Below are 26,454 nucleotides of genomic sequence, written 5' to 3' on the forward strand. Positions count from 1 at the left end.
CTGTGACCAAGAGCAAATTGTTCAACCGTGCTAACTAAGTCCCATAAGAGCAGGGAAATAGTAATGGTTGTTTTGAGGATGAAAAAAGGTAATGAATATAAATCTGCTTGACACCCGGTAAGTGCTTGACAAATGTTCACTGATCCTGCCACCACTCTCACCACTGTCCCCATCATCTCCATCTTTGGTCTCCACCAGAGTAGCCATTCTTTTGTGCTGACTTCTTGCCACTCATCTAGGATGGTGGAGACACCAGCTCTGGGGATGGAGAGGCTACCTATGAATTAAAGAAATGGGACATAAAGCCACTGGGTGATAACAGCTTGTAATCGACTGATGTTGTAGTGATTTACCCAACAAAATTACTTACAGAACATACCTTTGAAGCCTAAATTTAATGGATCCATTTTAAAATTAAGACAGTTCCAGTGACTATTGGATTTAATGGCCAGAGATATCTCTTTGTGGCCTCAGCTATAAAAATTTAATTGTGTCTATAATTTACCACAGTGGCAAAATGAAAGAAGTGTTAAGTGTTGGCATGATGTCTTAGCTCAGGTGACCATAACAAAATACCACAGACTGGGGGCTTAAGTAATAGAAATTTATTTTCTCACAATTCTGGAAGCTGAAAGTCCAGGGTCAGGGTGCCAGCAGAGTTGGTTTCTGGTAGGGCCTCTCTCTCTCTGGGTTGCAGATGACTGCCCCTTCTCTGTGTCCTCACATGGCCTCTTCTTTGTGCATTTGCCTGGAGAGAGGATCTCTGTTATCTCCTCCTCTTATGAGACCACCAGTCCTATCGGATTAGGGCCCTGCCCTTATGAACTCATTTAACCTTAATCACCTTACCTTAAAGGTCCTATCTTCGAATAGTCACACTGGGAATTAGTGCTTCAGCATAAGAATTTGGGGAGGAGGAGGACACAATTCAGTTTATAACACATGGTAAAGTAAAATAATTCCTTCAGGATTGTTATATGTAAATTTTTAAAAAAGATTTTATTTATTTATTTGAGAGAGAGAGAGAGAGCACATGAGCAGGGGCAGAGGTTGAGGGAGAAGCAGATTCCGCTGCTGAGCAGGGAGCCTGACGGGGGACTTGATCCCAGAACTCTGGGATCATGACCTGAGCCGAAGGCAGATGCTTAACCAACTGAACCACCCAGGCACCCCTATATGTAAATTTTTATTAAGGGATCAGTGTGACTGGGATGCCTGTGTGGGTGGCTCCTAAAATTTTTAAAGAAACTACAGATAGATAACTATGTCAGGGTAAAAGGAAGAACTGAACTGAAATCGTGGTTTAGAGATTTACCTCAAGCACTGAGCTACAGAAAGTAATAGGAAGGCAGAGAAACATTGATCATTATGTCAGATCCTTAAATACTGATACACGCCCTTTCTTTTGGCAATAACGTCTATCTCTCAAAAACTTTTCAATTCCTAATATTATTCCAGTGTCAACAATAATGTGAAACACGGCATTCTCTCTTCAGCTTCCCTGGCTTAGAAACTGCTTGTGAGACACATAACAATGTCAGAATTTTAAGATTAAAGACCACCCTATTTCCTGTTGCTAAGCAAACAAAATGACAGACTATTTTAAAAAAGAAAAGAGGCACCTGTCTCACTGCCTGATCTCAGCAAACGGGAAAGCTGCCAACCTGCGGAAGCCCAGCTTGTATTTTACTGGAGCCACTATTTTACTTTGCAAATGTTGAGCCGGTTCAAATGTAACGTTGCCTAATAGCAAGCAGCAGTTAATTTTTGCAGGTTTCTTGTAATTTTTTTTGTTATAAAAGTTTACATAATTGCTGGTAGAAATGTAAAATGGTGCAGTAGATAAGTGGTTGCCCGGGGCTGGGGGCTGGTCAGGGAGGATGGGGAGTGATTGCTAAAGGGTACAGGGCTTCTTTTGGGGGTGATGAAGTGTTCTAAAATTGATTGTGGTGTTGGCTCCACACTTGTGACTATACGGAAACCCCCTGAATTGTATACTTGAAAAGGATGAATTTTATGGTATGTGAATTATAGCTCAATAAAATTATTTTTAACATGTCAAGTCAAGTTAAATTTGTTAAATTGGAAAAAGGAACAGTTGAGCAGAACAATATTCATTTTCCTGGCATAATCCTATACAAACACATTTTGCTTAATTTCTTTTTCCTACGTTAGATTTATCTTTACGTAGGTATAAGCATACTGAATATATAATTTTGGATTTTTTTCACTTGCCGTGTCTAAGCATTTCCCTTGCTACACCATAGTCTTCATTTGCCTCATTTTTGTGACTTCATAATCTTGCCCTATTTTATGCAGTTTACTTCTAACTTTTCATGATTGTAAATAATGCTGCAAATGAACTTGTCACATAGCTTTTTTTTTTTTTTCCTGTTAGGCTTACTTCCTTAAGGTGTTTCCCTGTAAAATTACAGAATCAAAGGCAATAAGGATGTTTAGGACTTTTGATGCTGGATTCTTTCCTGTTTGCTATCAGACAATTTTGCCTGTTTATTTTGCTACCAACAATATAGGAGCTTCTATTTTACCTAACCTTCATCAATACTGGGGATTTTTTTATTGTTATTGTTGTTTTATTTATTTTTTATTGAACTATATATAAAGTATATAACAGGTTAATTTATATATTGTAATATGATTGCCATTGTAGTGATAATTAGCACCTCTATCTCATTACATAATTACAATTTCCTTTCAGTGGTTAGGATAATTGAGTTCTAGTCTCTTAGCAAGTTTGATGATTATAATATAATATTGTTGTCTATATTCACTATATTGTACATTAGGTCTCTAGGACTTATTTACTACTCATTGCAAGTTTGTACCCTTAAATGATATCCCCAACACCCCACTTCCCAGGGGTTATTTTTTAAGTAAACTTTTTATTCTAGAATAATTTTAGATTTGCAGAAAAGTTACAGAGACAGTACAGTTTCCTTGGATTCCCTCACCCAGTTCACACAGTTCTTAACAACCTACATTACAGTGCCACATTTTTCAAATCTAAAAAACCAACTTAGGTATATTACTATTAACTAAACTCTGGACTTTATTTATATTTTACCGGTTTTTCCATCAATGTCCTTTTTCTGTTCTAGGACCCAATCCAGAATTGGGTATAATAATTTTAATTTCTAAGATTTAATATAATGGGTTTAAAATGACATTATGTTGTTGTCAGTTTTTTTTTTTTTTTTAATTTTGGGGTTTTTTTTTTTTTTAAGAGGTCAAGGTTTTTGTTTTTGTTTTAGATTTATTTATTTATTTGAGAGAGAGAGAGAGCATGAGCAGGGGGAGAGGGAGAGAGAATCTCATGCAGGCTCTGCACTGACCTGAGCCAAAACCAAAAGTCAGACACTTAACCGATTGAGCCACCCAGGTGCCCCAAGAGGTCAAATTTTTAAGGGAATATTTCTAATTATTCTGCTTGATAGTGGGAGGATTGGGGGTTAACTCCCATCCCAATAAACTTGCTTTATCAGAGTATTATTCCTGTTACTGAAAAACCAGAAACATACTTCTGTGGTCTTCCTGCCAAAAATGCATAACCTGAACATACACATGAGGAAACATCAGTCAAACACACATTGAGAGACAGTCTGCAAAGTAGCCAGTCTGTATTCTTAAAAAATGTCAAGGTCAAGAATGATAAAGAAAGACTAAGGAGCTGTTCCAGATTAAAGGAGACTCAAGAGACATGACTCTAGATTGGGTCCTTAACCTGGAAAAAAAGGTAGCTATATAAAGGACATTATTAGGCCAAGTGACAAAATTTGAATGTGGACTGTGAGATAGAAAATAGCATTTTGGGAGAGGGGAAAGATGGCGGAGGAGTAGGGGACCCTATTTCAACTGGTCCCCGGAATTGAGCTGGATAACTACCAGACCACTCTGAGCAACCACGAAACCAGCCTGAGATGTAAGAAGATCTGGATCTCTACAAACAGAATATTGCAGGCAGTTGGTTTTGAGGTACGAAGCGGAGAGCCGTGATCCTGCGGACAGATATCGGAGGATAAACGGCGGCGGGAGGGTGCCTGGACGTGGGGATCCTACACCTCCGGTGAGTGACAGCCTCGCGCGCTGCGGACGGGGCACAGACTCGCAGACCTGTAGCATCCGGAAAGAACTTTAGGGCAGCCCCCGGGGTGGAAAACCAGACTGGCGGGGTCGCTCGCACGCGAACTGCAGCCCCCCCCCGGACAGAAACCGGAGCGACGGTCACGCGCACGCGAACTGCAGCCTCCGAGACGGAAACCCGGTGTGCCGGGGTCGCGCCGGTGAACTGCAACCCCCGGGGGTGGAAACCACAAGCGGCGGAGTCGCGCGCGCAAATTGGGAGCGGCTGGCGGTTGTAGAAGCACAAAGGGCAGAGACGTGCCCCAACCTGGAGGCAGGACTGGGAGCGCTGCGGAGGGGCGCACAACCCAGGACGCTGCAGTTTATAGCAGCACGGACAGAAACGGAGACAGTGTGGCCTGGAGAGCTCACTGAAGAACAGACTGAGGTCTCTCTGCTCTGAGGCAGAGGGTTGGAAACGGTCTCTTCTGCTGACTGGCGGAAGAGACGCGGAAAGCCGCAAGGGAAAGGCGCCAGAGAACAAAAGCCCCAAAGACTGATTCCCACTGAGCCCATCCCCCGCCACAGGGGTGCAGGGCAACTCCGCCCAAACAGGGTTGCCTGAGTAACAGCGCCGCAGGCCCCTCCCGCAGAAGACAGGCTGGGAAAACAAGAGGCCAGCAACCCTAAGGTCCCAAGAAAACAGGTGCATCTTGCTTGGGTTCTGGTCAATAATTTGGACTCTATACATTCCCTCAAACACCCATCAACAGAATGACTAGGAGGAGGAGCCCCCAAAACAGAAAAGACTCAGAGATTATGACTTATGCTGCAGATTTACAAATGAATGCAGACATAACCAAGATGTCGGAGATGGAATTCAGGCTAGCAATTGTGAAGACAATGGCTAGAATGGAGAAATCAATTAATGGCAACATAGAGTCTCTAAGGGCAGAAATAAAAGGTGAATTGGCAGAACTTAAAAATGCTATCAATGAGATCCAATCCAATCTAGATAATCTAACAGCTAGGGTAACTGAGACAGAAGAGAGAATAAGCGATCTGGAAGACAGTATAATAAAAAGGGAAAAGAGGAGGCCAGGGAAAAACAACTCAGAATCCATGAAAATAGAATCAGAGAAATAAGTGACACCATGAGGCGTTCCAATGTCAGAATCATTGGAATCCCGGAGGGAGTGGAGAGAGAGACAGGGCTAGAAGATGTATTTGAGCAAATCGTAGCTGAGAACTTCCCTAATCTGGGGAATGAAACAAACATTCGAGTCCTAGAGGCAGAGAGGACCCCTCCTAAGATCAAGGAAAACAGGCCAACACCCCGGCATGTAATAGTAAAACTTGCAAATCTTAGAACCAAGGAAACCATCTTAAGGGCAGTTAGGGGGAAGAGATTCCTTACGTACAGAGGGAGGAACATCAGAATAACGTCAGACCTATCCACAGAGACCTGGCAAGCCAGAAAGGCCTGGCAAGACCTATTCAGGGTACTAAATGAGAAGAACATGCAGCCAAGAATACTTTATCCGGCAAGGCTTTCATTTAGAATGGATGGAGAGAGGCAGAGCTTCCACGACCAGCAGAAACTGAAAGAATATGTGACCACTAAGCTGGCCCTGCAAGAAATATTAAGGGGGGTTCTATAAAAGGAGAAAGACCCCAAAAGTGATCTACAACAGAAATTTACAGGGACAATCTATAAAAACAACGTCCTCACAGGCAACATGGTGACAATTAATTCATATCTTTCAATAATCACTCTCAACGTGAATGGCCTAAACGCTCCCATAAAACGGCACAGGGTTGCAGATTGGATAAAAAGACAGGACCCATCCATATGCTGTCTACAAGAGACTCATTTTGAACCTAAAGATATATCCAGACTGAAAGTGAAGGGATGGAGATCTGTCTTCCATGCCAGCGGACCTCAAAAAGAAAGCTGGGGTAGCAATTCTTCTATCAGACAAATTAGATTTTAAACTAAAGTCTGTAATAAGAGACACAGAAGGACACTTCTTAAAGGGTCTATCCAACAAGAAGATCTAACAATTGTAAATATCTATGCCCCCAACATTGGAGCAGCCATCTATATAAGCCAACTGTTAACCAAAATAAAGAGTCATATTGATAACAATACGTTAATTGTAGGAGATCTCAATACTCCACTCTCAGCAATGGACAGATCATCTAAGCAGAAAATCAACAAGGAAACAAGAGCTTTGAATGATACATTGGACCAGATGGACCTCATACATATATACAGAACATTCCACCCTAAAACAACAGAATACTCATTCTTTTCGAGCACATATGGAACTTTCTCCAGAATAGACCATATATTGGGTCACAAATCAGGTCTCAACCAGTTCCCAAAAGATTGAGATTATTCCCTGCATATTCTCAGACCACAATGCTCTAAAACTGGAACTCAATCACAAGAAAAAATTTGGCAGAAATTCAAACAGTTGGAAGCTAAAGACCACTCTGCCCAAGAATGTTTGGGTCGACCAAGAAATCAAAGAAGAACTTAAACAATTCATGGAAATCAATGAGAACGAAAACACATCAGTCCAAAACCTATGGGATACTGCAAAGGCGGTCCTAAGGGGGAAATACATAGCCATCCAAGCCTCACTCAAAAAAATAGAAAAATCCCGAATTCACCAACTAACTCTACACCTTAAAGAACTAGAGAAAAAGCAACAAACAATGCCTAAGCCACGCATTAGAAGAGAAATAATTAAAATTAGAGCAGAAATCAATGAATTAGAAACCAGAAACACAGTAGATCAGATCAACGAAACTAGAAGTTGGTTCTTTGAAAGAATTAATAAGATCGATAAACCACTGGCCAGACTTATCCAAAAGAAGAGAGAAAGGACCCAAATTAATAAAATTATGAATGAAAGGGGAGAGATCACGACTAACACCAAGGAAATAGAAACAATTATTAGAAATTATTATCAACAACTATATGCCAATAAACGGAGCAATCTGGATGAAATGGAGGCCTTCCTGGAAACCTATAAGCTGCCAAGACTGAAACAGGAAGAAATTGACAACCTAAATAGGCCAATAACCAGTAACAAGATTGAAGCAGTGATCAAAAACCTCCCAAAAAACAAGAGTCCAGGGCCTGATGGATTCCCTGGGGAATTCTACCAAACATTCAAAGAAGAAATAATACCTATTCTACTGAAGCTGTTTCAAAAAATAGAAACAGAAGGAAAACTTCCAAACTCATTCTATGAGGCCAGCATTACCTTAATCCCCAAACCAGGCAAAGACCCCATCAAAAAGGAGAATTTCAGACCCATATCCCTGATGAATATGGATTCCAAAATCCTCAACAAAATCCTAGCTAATAGGATCCAACAATACATTAAAAGGATCATCCACCACGACCAAGTGGGATTTATCCCCGGGATGCAAGGGTGGTTCAACATTCGCAAATCAATCGATGTGATAGAACACATTAATAAGAGGAGGGAGAAGAACCATATGGTCCTCTCAATTGATGCAGAAAAAGCATTTGACAAAATACAACATCCTTTCCTGATTAAAACTCTCCAGAGTATAGGGATAGAGGGAACAGTCCTCAAGCTCATAAAATCCATCTATGAAAAACCCACAGCGAATATCATCCTCAATGGGGAAAAGCTGAGAGCCTTTCCCTTAAGATCAGGAACACGTCAAGGGTGCCCACTTTCACTACTGTTGTTCAACATAGTACTAGAAGACCTAGCAACAGCAATCAGACAACAAAAAGAAATAAAAGATATTCAAATTGGCAAAGAAGAAGTCAACCTCTCTCTTTTCGCAGACAACATGATACTTTATGTGGAAAACCCAAAAGACTCCACCCCCAAATTACTAGAACTCATCCAGCAATTCAGTAATGTGGCAGGATACAAAATCAATGCATAGAAATCAGTTGCTTTCTTATACACTAACAACGCAACTGTAGAAAGAGAAATTAGAGAAACGATTCCATTTACAATAGCACCAAAAACCATAAGATACCTCGGAATAAACCTAACCAAAGAGGTAAAGGATCTATGCTCTAGGAACTACAAAACACTCATGAAAGAAATTGAAGAAGACACAAAAAGATGGAAAAATATTCCATGCTCATGGATAGGAAGAATAAACATTGTTAAAATGTCTATGCTACCCAGAGCAATCTATACCTTCAATGCCATTCCGATCAAAATTCCAATGGCATTTTTCAAAGTGCTGGAACAAACAATCCTAAAATTTGTATGGAATCAGAAAAGACCCCGAATCGCCAAGGAGATGTTGAAAAAGAAAAACAAAGCTGGGGGCATCACGTTGCCCGATTTCAAGCTATATTACAAAGCAGTGATCACCAAGACAGCATGGTACTGGCACAAAAACAGACATACAGACCAATGGAACAGAATAGAGAACCCAGATATGGACCCTCAACTCTATGGTCAAATAATCTTTGACAAAGCAGGAAAAAACATGCAATGGAAAAAAGACAGTCTCTTCAATAAATGGTGCTGGGAAAATTGGACAGCCACATGCAGAAGAATGAAACTCGACCATTCTCTAACACCACTCACAAAGATAAACTCAAAGTGGATGAAAGACCTCAATGTGAGACAGGAATCCATCAAAATCCTAGAGGAGAACATAGGCAGTAACCTCTTTGACATCGGCCACAGCAACTTCTTTCAAGATACATCTCCAAAAGCTAGTGAAACAAAAGCAAAAATGAACTTTTGGGACTTCATCAAGATAAAAAGCTTCTGCACAGCAAAGGAAACAGTCAACAAAACAAAGAGGCAACCCACAGAATGGGAGAAGATATTTGCAAATGACACTACAGATAAAGGGCTGGTATCCAAAATCGATAAAGAACTTCTCAAACTCAACACCCAAAAAACAAATAATCAAGTCAAAAAGTGGGCAGAAGAGATGAACAGACACTTCTCTGAAGAAGACATACAAATGGCTAACAGACACATGAAAAAATGTTCATCATCATTAGCCATCAGGGAAATCCAAATCAAAACCACACTGAGATACCACCTTACACCAGTTAGAATGGCCAAAATGGACAGGGAAAGAAACAACAAATGTTGGAGAGGTTGTGGAGAAAGGGGAACCCTCTTACACTGTTGGTGGGAATGCAAGTTGGTACAGCCACTTTGGAAAACAGTGTGGAGGTTCCTCAAAAATTTAAAAATAGAGCTACCCTCTGACCCAGCAATTGCACTCCTGGGTATTTACCCCAAAGACACAGATGTAGTGAAAAGAAGGGCCATATGCACCCCAGTGTTCATAGCAGCGATGTCTGCAATAGCCAAACTGTGGAAAGAGCCGAGATGCCCTTCGACAGGTGAATGGATAAAGAAGATGTGGTCCATATATACAATGGAATATTACTCAGCCATCAGAAAGGATGAATATCCAACTTTTACATCAACATGGATGGGACTGGAGGAGATTATGCTAAGTGAAATAAGTCAAGCAGAGAAAGTCAATTATCATATGGTTTCAGGTATTTGTGGAACATAAGGAATAGCATGGAGGACATTAGGAGAAGGAAGGGAAAAATGGGGTGGGGGGGGAATTGGAGGGAGAGATGAACCATGAGAGACTATGGACCTGAGAAACAAACAGGGTTCTAGAGGGGAGGGGTGAGGGGGGATTGGTTAGCCCGGTGATGGGTATTAAGGAGGGCACGTACTGCATGGAGCACTGGGTGTTATACGAAAACAATGGATCGTGGATCACTACATCAAAAACTAATGACGTATTGTATGGTGACTAACATAATATAATAAAATTAAAAACTACAAAAAAAAAAAAAAGGATGTCTTTTGCTACTACTGGTATGATTTTCTTTATTCCATTAAGATCTTTCATTCATTTGGAGTTTATTGGATTATGCTCTGAGTTATGGCAATAGTGTTATTTTTTTTAAATGGCTGTCTATTTGTTCTAGCCTGCTTATCGAGAAGTGATTGAGAAATCCATTATATGGTAAATTACCAAATATATTTGGGTTAATTTGGGGGGCAAAAAAAAAGAAAATAGCATTTTATCGATGTTAAGGTTCCTGAGTTTAATCATTGAACTGTGTCTGCTCATGAAGGAGAATGTCCCTATGCTTAGGAAATACATACTGAAATGTTTGGGGGAGAGGAGCCAGGTATCTCCGATTTATCCTCAAATGGTTCAGGATAAAATTGTGTGTGTGTGTGTGTGTGTGTGTGTGTAAAACATTCACATATATGTAAGAGGGAGAGAGAATAATAATACAAATGGGCCCAATGTAAACAATTGATAAATCTAGTTAAAAAATATAAGGGGAGTTTTTCTTATGATTCCTGCAACATTGAAATTATATCAAAAACTTAAATCTCCTCCCCCAAAAAACAGCAACTTTAGAAATATAGCAGCAAAATCTTCCTATTGGGTCTCAACAGATCCTCAAATGCAAGTTGTCTGTTTTTGGTTCTACAGGTGAACAAATGCACCAACCCATAGATTTTGATTTTATGCATGATTAAGGGCCACCTTTTCATAACTCCTAATTTATTATAGGCCACTAAGATATAATGTTCTCATTAATTAGTATATCAGTAATTAGTATATTTGTTGAGGACCCATATTCTAAAAAGTCTGGAATGCTTGGCAAAATTGGCATTTTATAACCATTTGCTGTTGTAGGGATTTATAATTTCTCCTGCTTTTAGGAAGTAGCCTTTGTTAACAGTGCTATCTTAAATTGTTGTTGTTGTTGCTGTTTTTCACTTACTGTGGTTCTAGAAGCATTTACTATAAGTTAAATCATGATTACATGCTACTTTTGTTGACTGTGTGGGTTACTATTTAGATATTGTTGTTTCTCTCCATTTCTTGGCTCTTGGGATTCTTTGTTAAGTGGGAATGGACTTGGGGTCTTTGGCCTCCTAGTTAGGTCAGAGGACTTAGAGAATTACTGGTTGAAAGGAGTAGTCAGGGGCCCTTCCTTTGGCCCTCCCTAGGTGGCTTTCTCATCTCTAAGACAAGCCCGCTTCTTTTTTTTACATTTTGGCCTTTAGCAGACCAGTGAAGAGGGAGGTGTGTACTCCCTGTGCTGGGTTAGTAATCGCTCTAGTATTGGTTCATGACACTCCCTAAGTGGGTCTTGAAAGTGAAAAATCAAAGGACTCCCCAACTCACAAGTCTGATCATTGATTTGCCTCAAGTTTTCACTAAGTGACCTCAGCATATGACCAGCTGAAGTTCTCCACAGTAGCCCATCATTTGAAGCCATGTATTTAAAAGATAGCAGGAAGGAAAAAATGAAGGGGGGGGAAATCGGAGGGGGAGACGAACCATGAGAGACTATGGACTCTGAGAAACAAACTGAGAGTTCTAGAGGGGAGGGGACTGAGGGGATGGGTTAGCCTGGTGATGGGTATTAAAGAGGGCACGTACTGAATGGAGCACTGGGTGTTATACGCAAACAATGAATCATGAAACTACATCAAAAACTAATGATATAATGTATGGTGATTAACATAACATAATAAAAAAAAACCTTTTTTTTTGAGCACAGGAGAAATGAAAGTAGTTGTTAGATTAGGACAATGGTAATAGGTGATTTTCACCTGTTTTAAAATTTGTCTTTGTTCTTTTATCAGCTTCTCAATTACAAAAGGAATAGAAGTCACAAATATTTATAATGAATATTATAAATGAATCAGGATGTTGATTACTATAATTTTGCTGGTTAAACCGTATGGTACAATGGAAAATTCTTATGGCATGATGGCCTCTTTGGGTGGTGAAATGGCAATATCCTATAAGTCAGTCTTGACCTAGCAATTTCAATTCTAGAAAGCTGTCTTGTTAATGTACTCGCATGTGTGCCTAGAGGCATACACGCTCAGTGATAATCATTGTAGCATGGTTTGGAATGGTAGATGGTGGGAAACAAACCAAGGTCCATCAAAACAAGACTGGTTAAATAAATTATGGTACATTTATAGAATAGGATAATATTCAGCTGCTGAAATTACGATGTAGTCTGGTTTCCGGTCCAACATATATGAAGTTTGGAAGTCACCACACCATAACAAGTAAAAAGCTGAACAAATAAAAAATTTAGCAACTCTTCTTAGATCTCTCAGAGAAGTGAGGTTACAGAGCAATCTGCCGCCTCTAAATTTGGAGAGACCAACAGGGAATACAGAAAATGACAGCTTATTAGAGCTGTGCTGAAACCACTACAATAACCAGTGCCAGGATAGAGAAACGAACTCTAATTGACAAATTGCCAGAGGCTCAGCATAGACAGGTCAGAGAGATGAAGACTCCAGGGAAACCTAGTCATAGTCTTCCTTCCCCCACTTTTGTGTTTTAATTCCAGGGAGCTTTAACAGGTCTGCACAGTGAATATCAGAGAAAAAATCCCCCTATAATTCAGGCATGGGCAGGGGAAAAGTAACCATTTTTAAATACATGAGAGCATTCTGTTCTTAAGATCTGCCTTCAGGAGAAACTGGCCAGAGCCTAACTGACCTGAGGGAAGAGAAATACTAACCTCTGAAGGCTCTATCTAGCCTTCTGTGTGGAGGAAGGGAAATAATCAATTCCAGCCCCTTATAGCCTTCAACTTTTAAAACTACTCTTTAAAAATGTCTTTAAGAAAGTCAGTAGACTGTAGATATGTGGATATTTCCAGACTCTGAATTCTGTTCCATTCATCTTTATGTATATCCTTACGCCAGTAGAGTCTACAATTACCCTAGTTTTGTAGTAAGTTTTGAAAGTGGGAAATATTAGGTCTTCAAGTTTGCTCTTTTTTTGGAAAATTGTTTTGGTTATTCTGGGTTCCTTGTATTTCCATATGAATTTTAGTGTCAGCTGGCCAATTTCTGTAAGAATGCCAGTTGGGATTTTGATAGAGATTACATTGAATATGTAGATCAATTTGGGAGTAAGATTTGGTCATCTTAACAACATTAAGTCTTATGTTTCTTGAACACAGAATGTCTTTCCATTTATTTAGGCCTTCTTTAATTTCTTTCATCAGTGTTTTATAATTTTCAGTGTACAAGTCTTGCACTTCTTTTTAAATTTATTCTGTGTTTTTATGCTATTATATATAGAATTGTTTTCTGATTTCAGTTTCAAATTGTTTATTGCTAATATATAGAAATACATTATTTCTACTTGTATATTGATCTTGTATCCTGCAACCTTGCTGAACTTGTTTATTACCTCTAATTGTTTCTTGTGATTCCTTAGGTTTTTCTTTTTATGAAATCATGTCATCTGCCAATAGAGATAGTTTTACTTCTTCCTTTGAAATACAGATGCCTTCCATTTCTTCTTCTTGCCATACTATCCTGCCTAGAATCTGCATGTCTTGTTAAATAGAGATGGTGAAAGCAGACATTCTTGTGTTAATCCTGATCTTAGGGAGAAAGCTTTCAGTCTTTCACCATTGACTATGATGTTAGCTATGTGTTTTCCATAGATGCACTTTATCAGGTTGAGGGAGTTCCCTTTTATTCCTAGTTTGTATGGTGCTTTTTATCATGAATATGTGTTGGATTTTGTCAAATGCTTTTTCTATGTCTATGGAGATAATCTTTTGGGTTTTTTTTCCCTTTATTAATATAGTGTATTACATTACTTGATTTTCATATGTTGAACCAACTTTGTATTCCTGGCATAAATCCTACGTAGTCATGGTGTATAATTCCTTTTATGTGTTGCTGAATTCAGTTCACTATTATTTAGATGAGAATTTTAGCATCTATATTCATAAGAAATATTGGTTTGTAGTTTTCCTTATTTGAGACATCATTGTCTGGTTTTGGTGTTAGGGACTGGCCTCATAGAATGAGTTGAGGAGTATTTCTTCCTTGCCTGTTTTTGGAAGAGTTTGTGAAGGACTGGTATTAACTCTTTAAACCTCTGGTAGAATTAACCAGTGAAGCCTTCTGGTCCTGCACTTTTCTTTGTGGTAAATTTTTTGACTACTAATTCAATTTCTTGCTACAAGTCTATTCAGATTTTCTCTTTATTCTTGAGTCAGTTTTAGTAATGTGTGTCTTTCTAAGAATTTGTCCAATTCACTTAGGTTGTCTAATTTGTTGGCATACAGTTATTCATAGTATTCCCTTATAATATTTTTATATTTATTTTTATTTCTATTTTTATATCTGTAAGGTTGGTAACAAAGTACTCACTTTGATTTCTGATTTTGATAACTTAAATTCTTTTTTTTTTCCTTAGTCTAGCTAGAGGTATGTCAATCTGTTGATCTTTTCAAAGAATCAACTTTTGGTTTTGTTGATTGTCACTATTGCTTTTCTCTTCCTAATTTCTATTTTTAACTTTTTGAGGAGCTAACATTACTATTTTCCACAGTGGCTACACCAATTTACATTCCCACCAACAGTGCACAAGTGTTCCTTTTTCTCCACATCCTCACCAACACTTGTTATTTCTTGTCTTTTTGATTCTAGCCATTCTGACAGGTACGAAGTGATAGCTCACTGTGGTTTTGATTTGCATTTTCCCTGATTCTTAGTGATGTTGAGTATCTTTTCATGTGTCTGTTGGCCATCTGTATGTCTTCTTTGGAAAAATGTCTGTTCAGGTCCTCTGCCCATTTTTTAAAAATTTTTTTTAAAGATATTTATTTGACAGAGAGACAGCGAGAGAGGGAACACAAGCAGGGGGAGTGGGAGAGGGAGAAGCAGACTCCTCACTGAGCAGGGAGCCCAATACGGGACTCGATCCCAGGACCCTGGGATCATGACCCGAGCCGAAGGCAGACACTCAATGACTGAGCCACCCAGGTGCCCCTCCTCTGCTCATTTTTAATCAGATTATTTGGTTTCTTGGTGTTGAGTTGTAGATGTTCTTTATATATTTTGGATATTAACCTCTTATCAGATATATCATTTGTAAATCATCTTCACCCACTCAGTAGATTGCCTTTGTGTTTTATTGATGATTTCCTTCACTGTGCAAAAGCTTATTTTGGTATAGTCCCAATAGTTTACTTTTGCTTTTGTTTACCTTGCCTGAGGAGGCAGACATATCTAGAAAACTGTTGCTAAGGCTCATAGCAAAGAGATTTCTGCCTGTGTTTTCTAGAAGTTTTATGGTTTCAGGGAGGGACAGTATATTTGAAGAGAAGCAAGACCTGGATTCTGTTTCAGTTGGTGTGTGTAACATTATCTCTCTTAACAATTTGAGCCTCAGATTTTCCCATCCACAGAAGAGAGGTGTGAATACATCTCCCCATCTACTCTATAGGGCTGTGAAATAAGGGCTATTAGGTAGGTAGAGGTGCTTTGGTCCCTTTAGAAGAAAAGCGCTTACCTTCCTCAAGGCTTCATTATTGTTACTTCCAGTTCTACTTCCCATTGTGTGTCCTTGATCAAGCCACTGAACCAATTGCTTCTGTTGCTCCACCCAACACCCCCCCTTTTTTTTCCAGCCCCCTCTCTTTTTAAGGAAGAGACAATGCTCATTCTCCCCCATAGACATGACAGTAAATTTATTCTTATTTCCTTTTATTTTATTTTACTTATTTTATTTAAATTCAATCAGTTAACATATAGTGTATCAGTTTCAGATGTAGAGTTCAGTAATTCATCAGTTGCATATAACATGACAATAAATTTAAATTGCTTTACATGTGTTTAAAATTACTTGAAGATGTTCAGGAAAAACTGCTGTTGTTATTTGCAGTTTGACTGGCAATTAGGATTATTTTGCACAAATGGAGTATATTTTAATGTAATCCTGAATGTGATTATTTGAAGTTTTTTTTTTAATATTACACATAATACTAGAAATAGAGTTTTGAAACCTCCTATAGTCCTTTGTATATATTTCACCCTCCCTCCCTCTCTTCTTTTTTTGTCTAGTATCTCCCTAGCTCTATTAAATCCAAGCTTCTTTGTGAAAAGTGGTTAGAACTCTCAGCTTTTTTTTAAATTGTAAAATAGACATAACATAAAATTTACTATTTTAGCCATGTTCAAGTGTACAATTCAGTGGCATTAAGTACTTTGACATAGTTGTGCAATGTGTGCATCTGTTTTTGAAAAATACAGATTCCATAGTTGCTGGACAATATTTGTTTTGTGAACCAATATTGTCATTAAAATTAGTATGGACTGTACTGTTTTTCTGACTTATTTTGTGAAAGCTGTGAGTTTTATAAAACGAGGTCGGTGTTGATTTCAGTAGTCATGCTTCCTTTTCCTCATTATATTTCTGAGAATGACCTAAACAACCTAATTGTTTATCCACAGGATGTTTAACTCACATCTCTTTTGGTGTCGCAGGTTGCAAGGCAGGCAGGAATTAACTCGGGGACAGCCATGTCAAGTGGATTGTATCAACCAGCAACAATCTTTATGGGCCGCCAAATGTCAGCTGTCTCAAGCACTGGAGGTTTCAGTACAGAGCAGAAATCTCCCCAGCCCACAAAGAACTTTTCAATTCCTGACCCACATTCACACCGACAGACAGCCCAGAGCGGTAATGTGACAGACAGCTATGTAGTACAAACTAATAGTGACACACAGCGCTTAAATAAGTCTGACAAAATAGATGGAAAGACATCTCTTCAGATTGGTGAGGAAACGCCAGTCACAGCCAGCGCATTGTCTGAGGAGGAACAAACTCATTGCTTGCAGATAGGAAGCAACACACGTCACGGCGAGAGTAGTTTATCTGAAGGCAAAAAGTCTGCTGAACTCCATTCCCTGTTACGGAAAAGATTAAGTCCGGAGAACAGAACGACTGATTTAAAGTGTGACAGTTCCAGCAGATCAGAGGGATCAGAGGGAGAAATACTGACACAGGAACATATTGAAGTCAAGGAAGAAAGAGCCAGACCGCCAGTCTCTCGGGTATCAGTCTCAGAATACCGTGCATCTGAAAATAAGTGTTCTCAAGAGAAGGATTCTGCTTGGGAAGGTTTCTCAGGTGGGGCGAGAGGCTGAGATTGCTGATTTTTGTTGGTGTTCAGTTTTGGGGGTGGTAGCAGTCTTACGTAAGAACAACATACACTCTTTTAATTTTATCTCTGTCAAAAAAGCAAACCAGGCACTTGGCCAACAAATTCTCTTCTAATGAATTCTTGAATATAGACATGGAAATATTTTTGCAAGCTAATTTGCTGATTTTAAAACCCACTGTGATATTTTTAATGATTTTTCACATACTGTAATTAGTTGTGGATTGTTTCTACATGTTTTTAGCTGAGTAATTCCGCCTGTGAGGCAGAACGTGTTTACCTCGTTTCTCCCTGAAGTTAGTGATCGGTAATCTATTCATATCCCCTTACAGATCATCTTCCTCCCAGGGACCCGGAGTCACAGAAACCCTTCAGAAAAATGCAGGAAGAGCAGGCGGAGGAAAGTTTGAGCAGCAGTAGCAGTGACCTTACAGTCTCTGTCAGTGAAGATGATCTCATTTTCAAGAGTCCAGAACCACAGCCAAATCCGAGTGACAAGATGGAGGGAGAAGATGGAATAGAGGCCTTAAAATTAATCCACTCTGAGCAAGAAAGAGATGCCCTGTCCACTGAAAAACATAATTGTATTTTACAAACCCTAAGCTCTCCTGATTCAAAAAAGGAATCCTCCACTAACTCACCAACAAGAGAGTAAGCCATTCAATTTTTTTTTTTTTTTTTTTTTACTGTTCTGTTTTTAATTATAGACATTTTTAGAGACCCTTCCACTGGGAATGTATTATTGAACCCTCAGCCATGAATGTGTAAGTTCCTTAAGTCTCATAAACAGTCTTTTAGATAGGTCTAATTTTCTTTTCTTTTTTTTAATGAAATAGCTTTAAAAATCTGAATATCATTGAATCATGGTGGATTGGCAGTTTATAATTATATCCAAACAATCCCTAGTTAATTCAGAAGTCATTCCCCCCCACACCCTGCCTTCCAGCCTTTTAGAAAATAAATCATTTTGAAGTTCTGGTAACACAGAAAGTGACAAATAGTTAAACTTACTAGGAGTTCAGCTTTAGAGGCTAAGAACTTTGTATCTAATTAATTTGCTTAATCCTTCTATTCCTTGCCAGGGTGTCTTACGGTTAAATATGAATTTGTAAGTTGGCTTACGGTTAAATATGAGTTTGTAAGTTCTGCTAAGAGTATTTCTAAGTCAGCTTTCCTTTTCTGAAGGTAAATATGAGGACACTGGAATCTTTAATGTTAAATAGGAACAACATCAGTGTTATACATTCTGAGCACTTACAATATCCACGTCATAGGGGCACCTGGGTGGCTCAGTCGGTTGAGAGTCTGACTTTTGGTTTCGGCTCAGGTCATGATCTTATGGGTCGTGTGATAGAGCTGGCTTAGCATTGGGCTGTATGCTTAGTGGGGAGTCTGCTTGAAAAATTCTTTCCCTCTGCCTCTCCCCCCACTCAGGCATGCACTCTCTCTCTCTCTCTAAAATAAATAAATAAATAAATCTTTAAAAATATAATATCCAACTCATAAAAGCTCATTTATGATTTTTTACTACTGACTTATATAGAGAGCATCGAAACTGTTAGAAAAGCAATTCTGCAATAAAAAATAGCATCACATCTCTTGTAGGGGTAGAAGGAACCTAAGTAAACAACCTAAGATAGATCTCATCTTTTAAAAATGAGGAAACCAAGGCCAAGGACATAGGAGTGACATTTGAGCCATTGGGGCAGACCTTCTATACAGCCTGCCTCCCCAACCTCCACACTACCTCCAGAATTTTCTTTTATACCGCAATGGTGTCACTGTTTGTTTGTTTTGTTTGTTTTTTTTAAGATTTTTTATTTATTTGACAGAGAGAGACACAGTGAGAGAGGGAACACAAGCAGGGTGAGTGGGAGAGGGAGAAGCAGGCTTCCCGCCGAGCAGGGAGCCCGATGCGGGGCTCGATCCCAGGACCCTGGGATCATGACCTGAGCCGAAGACAGAGGCTTAACCACTGAGCCGCCCAGGCGCCCCTCACTGTTTGTTTTCAACCATCTCAGCAACAGTGAAAAGCTAAGTGGGCATTCTTGTGTAACAGGGATTATATTCTCTTTTAGAGTACTTTGTCCTTTTCAATATAGTGCTTTTTACCATTCATAATCTACTTATGTGAAAAGTTTAATTACAGTCTGATTGACTCCAAGCTGGCATTCAAGAAATATTTATTAAGAGCACCCCCAAGTACAAAGTACTTGCACAATAGATGGAAGAACTGACAAGTTTCCTGTCCTGGTTTATTGTGGAGGCAAGCCAAATGGATTTTTCTAGTCATAATACTTCTCTCCCATCAAAGAGGTACAGATATTACATACTACATCATCGGAAACTTTATTACTAGAGATAAAATCATCTATTTTGGGTTTTGTATTCACAGGCTTCTTTTTATAGCAATTTATTGGCCAAGTTAGTACTTTGGTAGGCTAACCAGGGGGCTAGTGTACTTACTCAGGATTCAGTCTTTTTCTGAGATGAAAAACATTGAGTATATGTGTGGAATTAAGAGCATTGTATCTCCTTTTCTCCTATATGAATGTCTTTTTCCTATGACCTTAAAGCCAAGCTCCTTGGAATTTTGAGATATGGTTTTCCAAAATTTATTGGGAAATACGGGCATTTGGGGAATTTTTAAATATTTGCCTTAAAAGAATGCCCAGAATGAAAGGTCAGTCAATATTGGTTAATGTCTGTGCTGTCAGATTTGAGCCTATTGATTTTTTTGTGGTGAAAGTACTCCCCACGAATAGGTTGTAAGTGGTTTTAAATAATGCTGGTTAACCTGCTGACATTCCCACTGCTTTTGAGGCCCTACTTTCTCTTATTTATTCTTTAGCATGAGCTACTCTTCTTTGCTCTGAGGCTTAATTATTAATCTGGGGCTATAATCATATTTACAGAGCTGACACTGTGACCTCAAAGGTTCATTATCTCAGTTTACTTTAGGGTCTTTTGGGGGCTTGGAGAAAAGTCATTTGAATGAATTTAACAAAGATGAGGAGGTGGGACAAAGGCAGACACATAGGAAGATACAAACAGAAAACTGGAACCTCTGATGATGATAGTTACTATGTTTTAGCACGTCTTTGTGCCAGCTGAATTGCTGTGTTCAGACATAAAACTTGTCTTTAGCTTCCTGGCAATAAAGGTGAAAAGAGGAGTGCAGTATGCTGAATAGCTTCCATCTGAGAGGAAAAATGAAGCCAAGGATTATTTTGTGTTGTTTGGTTTTTGTTTGTTTTGTTTAGGAAAAAACTGAATGGCTTTTTTGAAATATAATTCACATACCATACAACCCACCCATTTGAAGTGTACAATTCAAGGGTTTGGGGTATATTATGTTACTGATTTGTAAAAATTGTGCTATAATATAAAAAAACATTTGAAAAGTACCATCTTAAGCATATAATTTAGTGACATTCACCATACTGTGCAGCCGTCACTACTGTCTATTTCCAAAAGTTGTTCCTCACCCCAAATATAAACTCCATAATCAGTAAGCAGTAACTCTCCATTCTTTCCTCCTCCCAGTCTCTGGTAACCTCTGATCTACTTTCTGTCTATGAATTTGTCTATTTAATGGTAATTACACAATATTTGACCTTTTGTGTCTGGATTATTTCAGTTAGCATAAGATCTTTAAGGTTCATTCATGTTGTTGCAAATATCAGAACTTCATTCTATTTTATGAGCTAAATAATATTCCAGTATATGGATATACCACATTTTGTATATCCATTCATCTGTTGATGGACACTTGCGTTGCTTATACCTAAAAGCCAAGTGTTTTTGGGAAGCTTCATGACCCAATCCCATGGATACTTCCAGACTTTGAAAACCAGGCTGTGCTTCATGCACAATTCCTTCATCACAAGTTATAATTAACCCTTCTCACGAGAAAGCATACTAAAATGAAGCTGAGGAAAAAAAATTGTCAAAAAGGAGGACCTAGAATTTTGCTTTTCAAATAGTTTGCTGCAAATGTTGGTACAAAGCGCCATGACTTAGAACACCAGACATTTATTACTTTTCATGTATCAGGTGGTTGGCCCAGATCAGTTGGGGCCACAGGGATAATTTGGCCATGTGCCCCTCTTCATCCAGGAGAGTAGTTCACCCTGTCACCTGGTGGTGGTAGTGGAGTTCCCAAGAGAGCAAGACGGCAAGCCCCAGGGCCCAGATGCTTTTAGTGTCTTGCCTGAGTCGCATTCGCTAGTGTCCTGTGGCTAAAGATCTGTCCAGTCCAGCGTCAACAGATGGAAAAGTGAAGAAGTCCATCTCTTGATAGGATAAGTGTCAAAGCGGGGCGGGGGGGGAGGTACACAGGGAAGGGAAGCTTATGGTCACTTTTTGCAAGCCACCACAGTACTTTAGGACAAATTCAAATGAAGATAAGCTCAGCGTGAGTCCAAAGGGCAGGAAAGGTTTTGCACAGGTGTTGATGCAGCATCTTGAAGGCTGTCGAGGCTGCGATTCAGAAGGAGGTGGAAAGAGGTGAGTTAGGTCCGGAAGAAGAGTGCGGGAAGGCACGTAGATACAGAGCACACAGAGGGCAAGGGAGGACAGAGCAAAGGGTGTGACTGCGGCTCACTGAACAGGACTCCTTGAAGTAAAGGTTTAAGATGGTGCCTGAGGTGTGGCCGGGAACAGGCCTAGAATATCAGGTTAATGAATTTAGAGTTCATTTTCTACCTTTTGCACAACGCTGAAGGGTCATATGGTGAGTAACTTCACTTAGGAGAATTAATCTGACATGATTAGTTTCATCAGAAAACTAATCATCCACAGGGTAGGCAGAATTCTGAGGTGGCTCCCAAGAGTCCTGCCTCCTGGCATGCATTCTGTATAATCCCTTTGCCTTGAGTGTGGGTGGGACTGTGCATCTGATGGATTTCCCTCCCATGATTAGTCTATGTTATATGATAGACATGAAGGATTTTGCAAATATGATAAAGTCCCAAATCAGTTGCTTTTGAGCTAATCAAAAAGGAATTATCCAGAGTGGGCCTGACCTAAGCAGATCAGCCTTTAAAAGGGCCTGGGTCTTTATGAAGTCAGAGATTCAAAGCAGCTGATACACTCTCCTATTTGCCTTGAAAAAGCAAACTGCCATTTGCGGAGAAGGCCACATGGCAGGAAATAGTTCGCAGGAAATTCATTTGCCGACAGCCAGTGAGCTTGGAGGAGACCCAGAGTTAGACAAGATTGCGGACCTGGCCAGCACCTTGATTTCTGCATGGTGAGACTGAGCATAAGACCACTTGCCAAGGGGTGCTGGGTGGTTCATTTGGTTGAGCATCTAACTCTTGGTTTCGGCTCAGGTTTCGATCTCAGGGTCGTGAGATCCAGCCCTGTGTTGGACTCTGCGCTCAGGGGAATCTGCTTGAGATTCTCAATCTCTCTCTGCCCCTCCCCCTGCTTACGCGCCCACACTCTCGCTCTCAAATAAATAAATCTCTTTTTTAAAAAAAAGACTCCACTAACCTAGACCCAGGCCTCTGACCAACAAGAACTGAGATAAGTTTGTGGTGGGTGCAGAATTTGTGGTAATTTGTTATGCAGCAATGGAAAATTAATACGATCCAATTGAAGAATTGGAATCAAGGATTGTATCTTTGCAAGGATTGTATGGATAGAAGTTACTACCCATATTGACCCAAGGCAGGCCGAATCAGATGTGTTCAGGGTCCATTGTGGCAACACATGGTTCCGGGGTGGCAAAGTGAGTGACCCAGCAACCATCTGGATTGGGCCCAGCCACTGACCTTTGCTTTCTCTTGCCCCGTACCCTCACCATCTGAGCAAGTGCATTTTTAACTCATGGCCACAGGCGGGTAAGCAGGGATGGAACATGGAAGACTGGTAGGGACCTAGAAAAGTGGGTGCGCACATCTGCATTACTTAACAAGCAGTTTCTCATGCAAACAATATTTCTCTGGTTTCTTCTCTAGTGAATGAAGCAATATACTGAGGATATCTTGGTTTTGCTTTGCTTACAGTGTATAATGTCATATATGGACCTTTACAGTATCATACAGAATACTTTCACTGCCTGAAAATCCCTTATGCTCTGTCTACTCATCTCTCTTTCCCCCCTCCTCACCCAAACCCCTGGTCACCGCTGATCTATTTTCTTTATAGTTTTGCCTTTTCCAGAATGTCATATTCTTGGAATAGTTCAGTATGTAGCCTTCTCAAATTGACTTCTTTCACTAAGCAATATGCATTTTAAATTCCTTCTTGTCTTTTTATGGTTTGGTAACTCATTCTTTTTAGTGCTGAATAATATTTTTGTTACCTGGATATACCACAGTTTATTTATCCATTCATCTACTGAAGGACATCTTTTTGACTTACACATTTTGTCAATTATGAATAAATCTGCTGTAGACATTTATGTGCAGGTTTTTGTGTAGACACGTTTTTAACTCATTTGGGTAAATACCAAGGAGTGTAATTGCTAGATCGTGTGGTAAGACTGTGTTTATCTTTGTAAAAAACTGCTAAACTGTCTTCCAAAGTGGCTGTACCATTTTGCATTACCAGCAATGAATGAGAGTTCCTGTTCCATATCTTTGTCACCCTTTGGTATTGTCAATTTTTTTTTAATTTTAACTATTCTAATAGGTACACAATGGTATATTGTTTTAATTTACAATTTCCTACTAGCATATGATGTTGAGCATCTTTTCATATACTTACTTACTATTTGTATATCTTCTTTGGCAAGGTACCTGTTCAGTTCTTTTGCCCAGTTTTTAATTGGATTGTTTGTTTTCTTATTGTTGAGCTTAAAGAATTCTTTGTATATTTTAGATACAGGTACTTTATCGGGGGATCATGTGTTTTGTAAATATTTTCTCCCAGTGTATGGCTTGTCTTTCCATTCTCTTGACAGTGTCTTTTTCAGTGCAGAAGTTTTTTGTCATTGTTTTTTGTTTTCTTTCTTTTTTATTTAGCCTCTCCCAAGGCAGTGGATCCCAGCAGTGAGTGCTGTCCCACCAGTTCTCGCAGCCCCTGCCACCATCTCAAGACACCAGAAGCTTTTTATTTTAATAAAGACCAACTTACCAATTTTGTTCTTTCATTATACTTATGGTACTGTATCTAGAAACTCATCACCAAATATAAGGTCACCTAGATTTTGTCCTATGTTATCTTCTAGAAATATTATAGTTTTGCAGTTTACATTTAGATCTGTGATCCATTTGGGGTTAATTTTTATAAAAGGCAAAGGGTCAGTTTGCAGATTGATTTTGTCTTTTTGCTTGTGGTTGTCTTATTTGTTCCAGTACCATCTGTTCAAAAGACTATCCTTTTTCCATTAAAGAGTTGAATAGTGTATTTGTGTGGGTCTATTTCTGGGCTTTCTATTTTATCCCATTGATCTGTTTACCAGTACTATACTGTCTTCATTATAGTAGCTTTATAATAAATATTGAAGTCATCTAGTATTAGTCCTCTGGGTCTTCTGCTTTCCATATAAACTTTAGAATCAGTTTGTCAATATCCAGAAAAATAACTTTCTGAGAGTTTGATGTTGTATTGAATCCAGAGTTGGGATTTGAAGGGGCACCTGGCTGGATCAGTCAGTAGAGGCCATAGTTTTTGATCTCAGGGTCATGAGTTCAAGCCCCACATTGGGCATGGAGCCTACTTTAAAACTAGATGATAGATAGATAGATAGATAGATAGATAGATAGATAAAAAGATGCAGAGTTGGGAATTTAAGTTGGGAAAAACTGGTATCTTACAATGTTGAGACTTCCTATGCCTGAACATGGAATATCTCTTCATTTATTTAGATCTTTGATTTCTTTCATCAGTTTTGTAGTTTTCTTCCTGTAGGTCTTCTACATATATACTGTTAGATTTATTCTTAAGTACTTTTCTCTTTTTTTGGTGCTAATGTAAATATATTGTGTTTTAAATTTCAAAATCCAGTTGTTCATTGCTGCTATATAAGAAAGCAGTTGACTTTTAAAAAAAATTTTACATTCAATTTAATTAACATATACTGTATCATTAGTTTCAGAGGTAGAAGTCAGTGATTCATCAGTTGCATACAACACCCAGTGCTCATTACTTTAAGTGTCCTTCTTAATGTCCATCACCCAGTTACCCCATCTCCCCACCCACCTCCCCTCCAGCAACCCTCCGCTTGTTCCTATAGTTAAAAGTCTCTCCCTCTCTGTTTTAATATTATTTTATTTTTCATTCCCTTCCCCTATATTCATCTATTTTGTTTCTTAAGTTTCACAGACGAGTGAAATCATATAGTATTTGTCTTTCTCTGACTGACTTACCTCAGTTAACATAATAACCTCTAGTTGCATCCACATCATTGCAAATGGCAAGATTTTATTCTTTTTGATGGCTGAGTAATATAGTTCAGTGTGTGTGTGTGTGTGTGTGTGCACATGTGTGTGTATACCACATCTTCTTTATCCATTCATCTGTCAGTGGACATCTGGGCTCTTTCCATAGTTTGCCTATTGTGGACATTGCTGCTATAAACATTGGGGTGCAGGTGCCCCTTTGAATCACTATGTATCCTTTGGATGAATACCTAGTGGTGCAATTGCTGGGTAGTAGGGTAGCTCTATTTTTAACTTTTTGAGGAACCTCCATACTGTTTTCCAGAGTGGCTGCACCAGTTTGCATTCCCACCAACAGTGTAAGAGGGTTCTCCACATCCTCACCAACATCTGTTATTTCCTGAGTTGTTAATTTTAGCCATTCTAGCCAGTGTGAAGTGGTATCTCATTGTGGTTTGGATTTGTAGTTCCTTGATACTGAGTGATGTTGAGCATTTTTTCATGTGTCTGTTGGCCATTTGTATGTCTTCTTTGGAGAAATGTCTGTTCATGTCTTCTGCCCATTTCTTGACTGGATTTTTTGTTTTTTGGGTGTTAAGTTTGATAAGTTCTTTATAGATTTTGGATACCAGCCCTTTATCTGATAAGACATTTGCAAATATCTTCTCTCATTCCGTAGGCTGCCTTTTAGTTTTGTTTCCTTTGCTGAGAAAGTAGTTGACTTTTGTATATTAATCTTATATCCTGCAACATTGCTATAATTATTATTAGCTCCAGGAGTTTTTGTTGTTGATTCTTTAGGATTTCCAACATAGATAAGCATGTCATCTGTGAATAACAGTTTTATTTCTTTCTTCCCAATCTATATGCCTTTTATTTTCTTCCTTACTGCATTTGCTAGGATTTCTAGTACAATGTTGAGTAGGAGTAGTGAGAGGAGATATTCTTGCCTTGTTGCATCTAGTTCTTTGACATTAAATATAATGTTAGCTATAGGTTTTTTGTTCT

At 39.0% G+C, this 26,454-nt stretch overlaps 1 protein-coding gene across 3 annotated transcripts in view; it reads left to right on the forward strand.

The window, feature by feature from the left end:
• KIZ (kizuna centrosomal protein) overlaps positions 1-26,454 on the forward strand; it is a 130,207-nt gene that overhangs the window by 28,671 nt on the left and 75,082 nt on the right. For all 3 annotated transcript variants that reach the window (XM_032419309.1, XM_032419310.1, XM_032419311.1), the window contains exons 5-6: positions 16,437-17,082; positions 17,446-17,764. In XM_032419309.1, coding sequence (XP_032275200.1) covers positions 16,437-17,082; positions 17,446-17,764 — 965 coding nt within the window. The remainder of the gene's footprint in view (positions 1-16,436; positions 17,083-17,445; positions 17,765-26,454) is intronic.

The sequence above is a fragment of the Phoca vitulina genome, unplaced genomic scaffold, assembly GCF_004348235.1.
Source record: "Phoca vitulina isolate PV1807 unplaced genomic scaffold, GSC_HSeal_1.0 scaffold22, whole genome shotgun sequence".
Taxonomy (NCBI): Eukaryota; Metazoa; Chordata; class Mammalia; order Carnivora; family Phocidae; genus Phoca; species Phoca vitulina.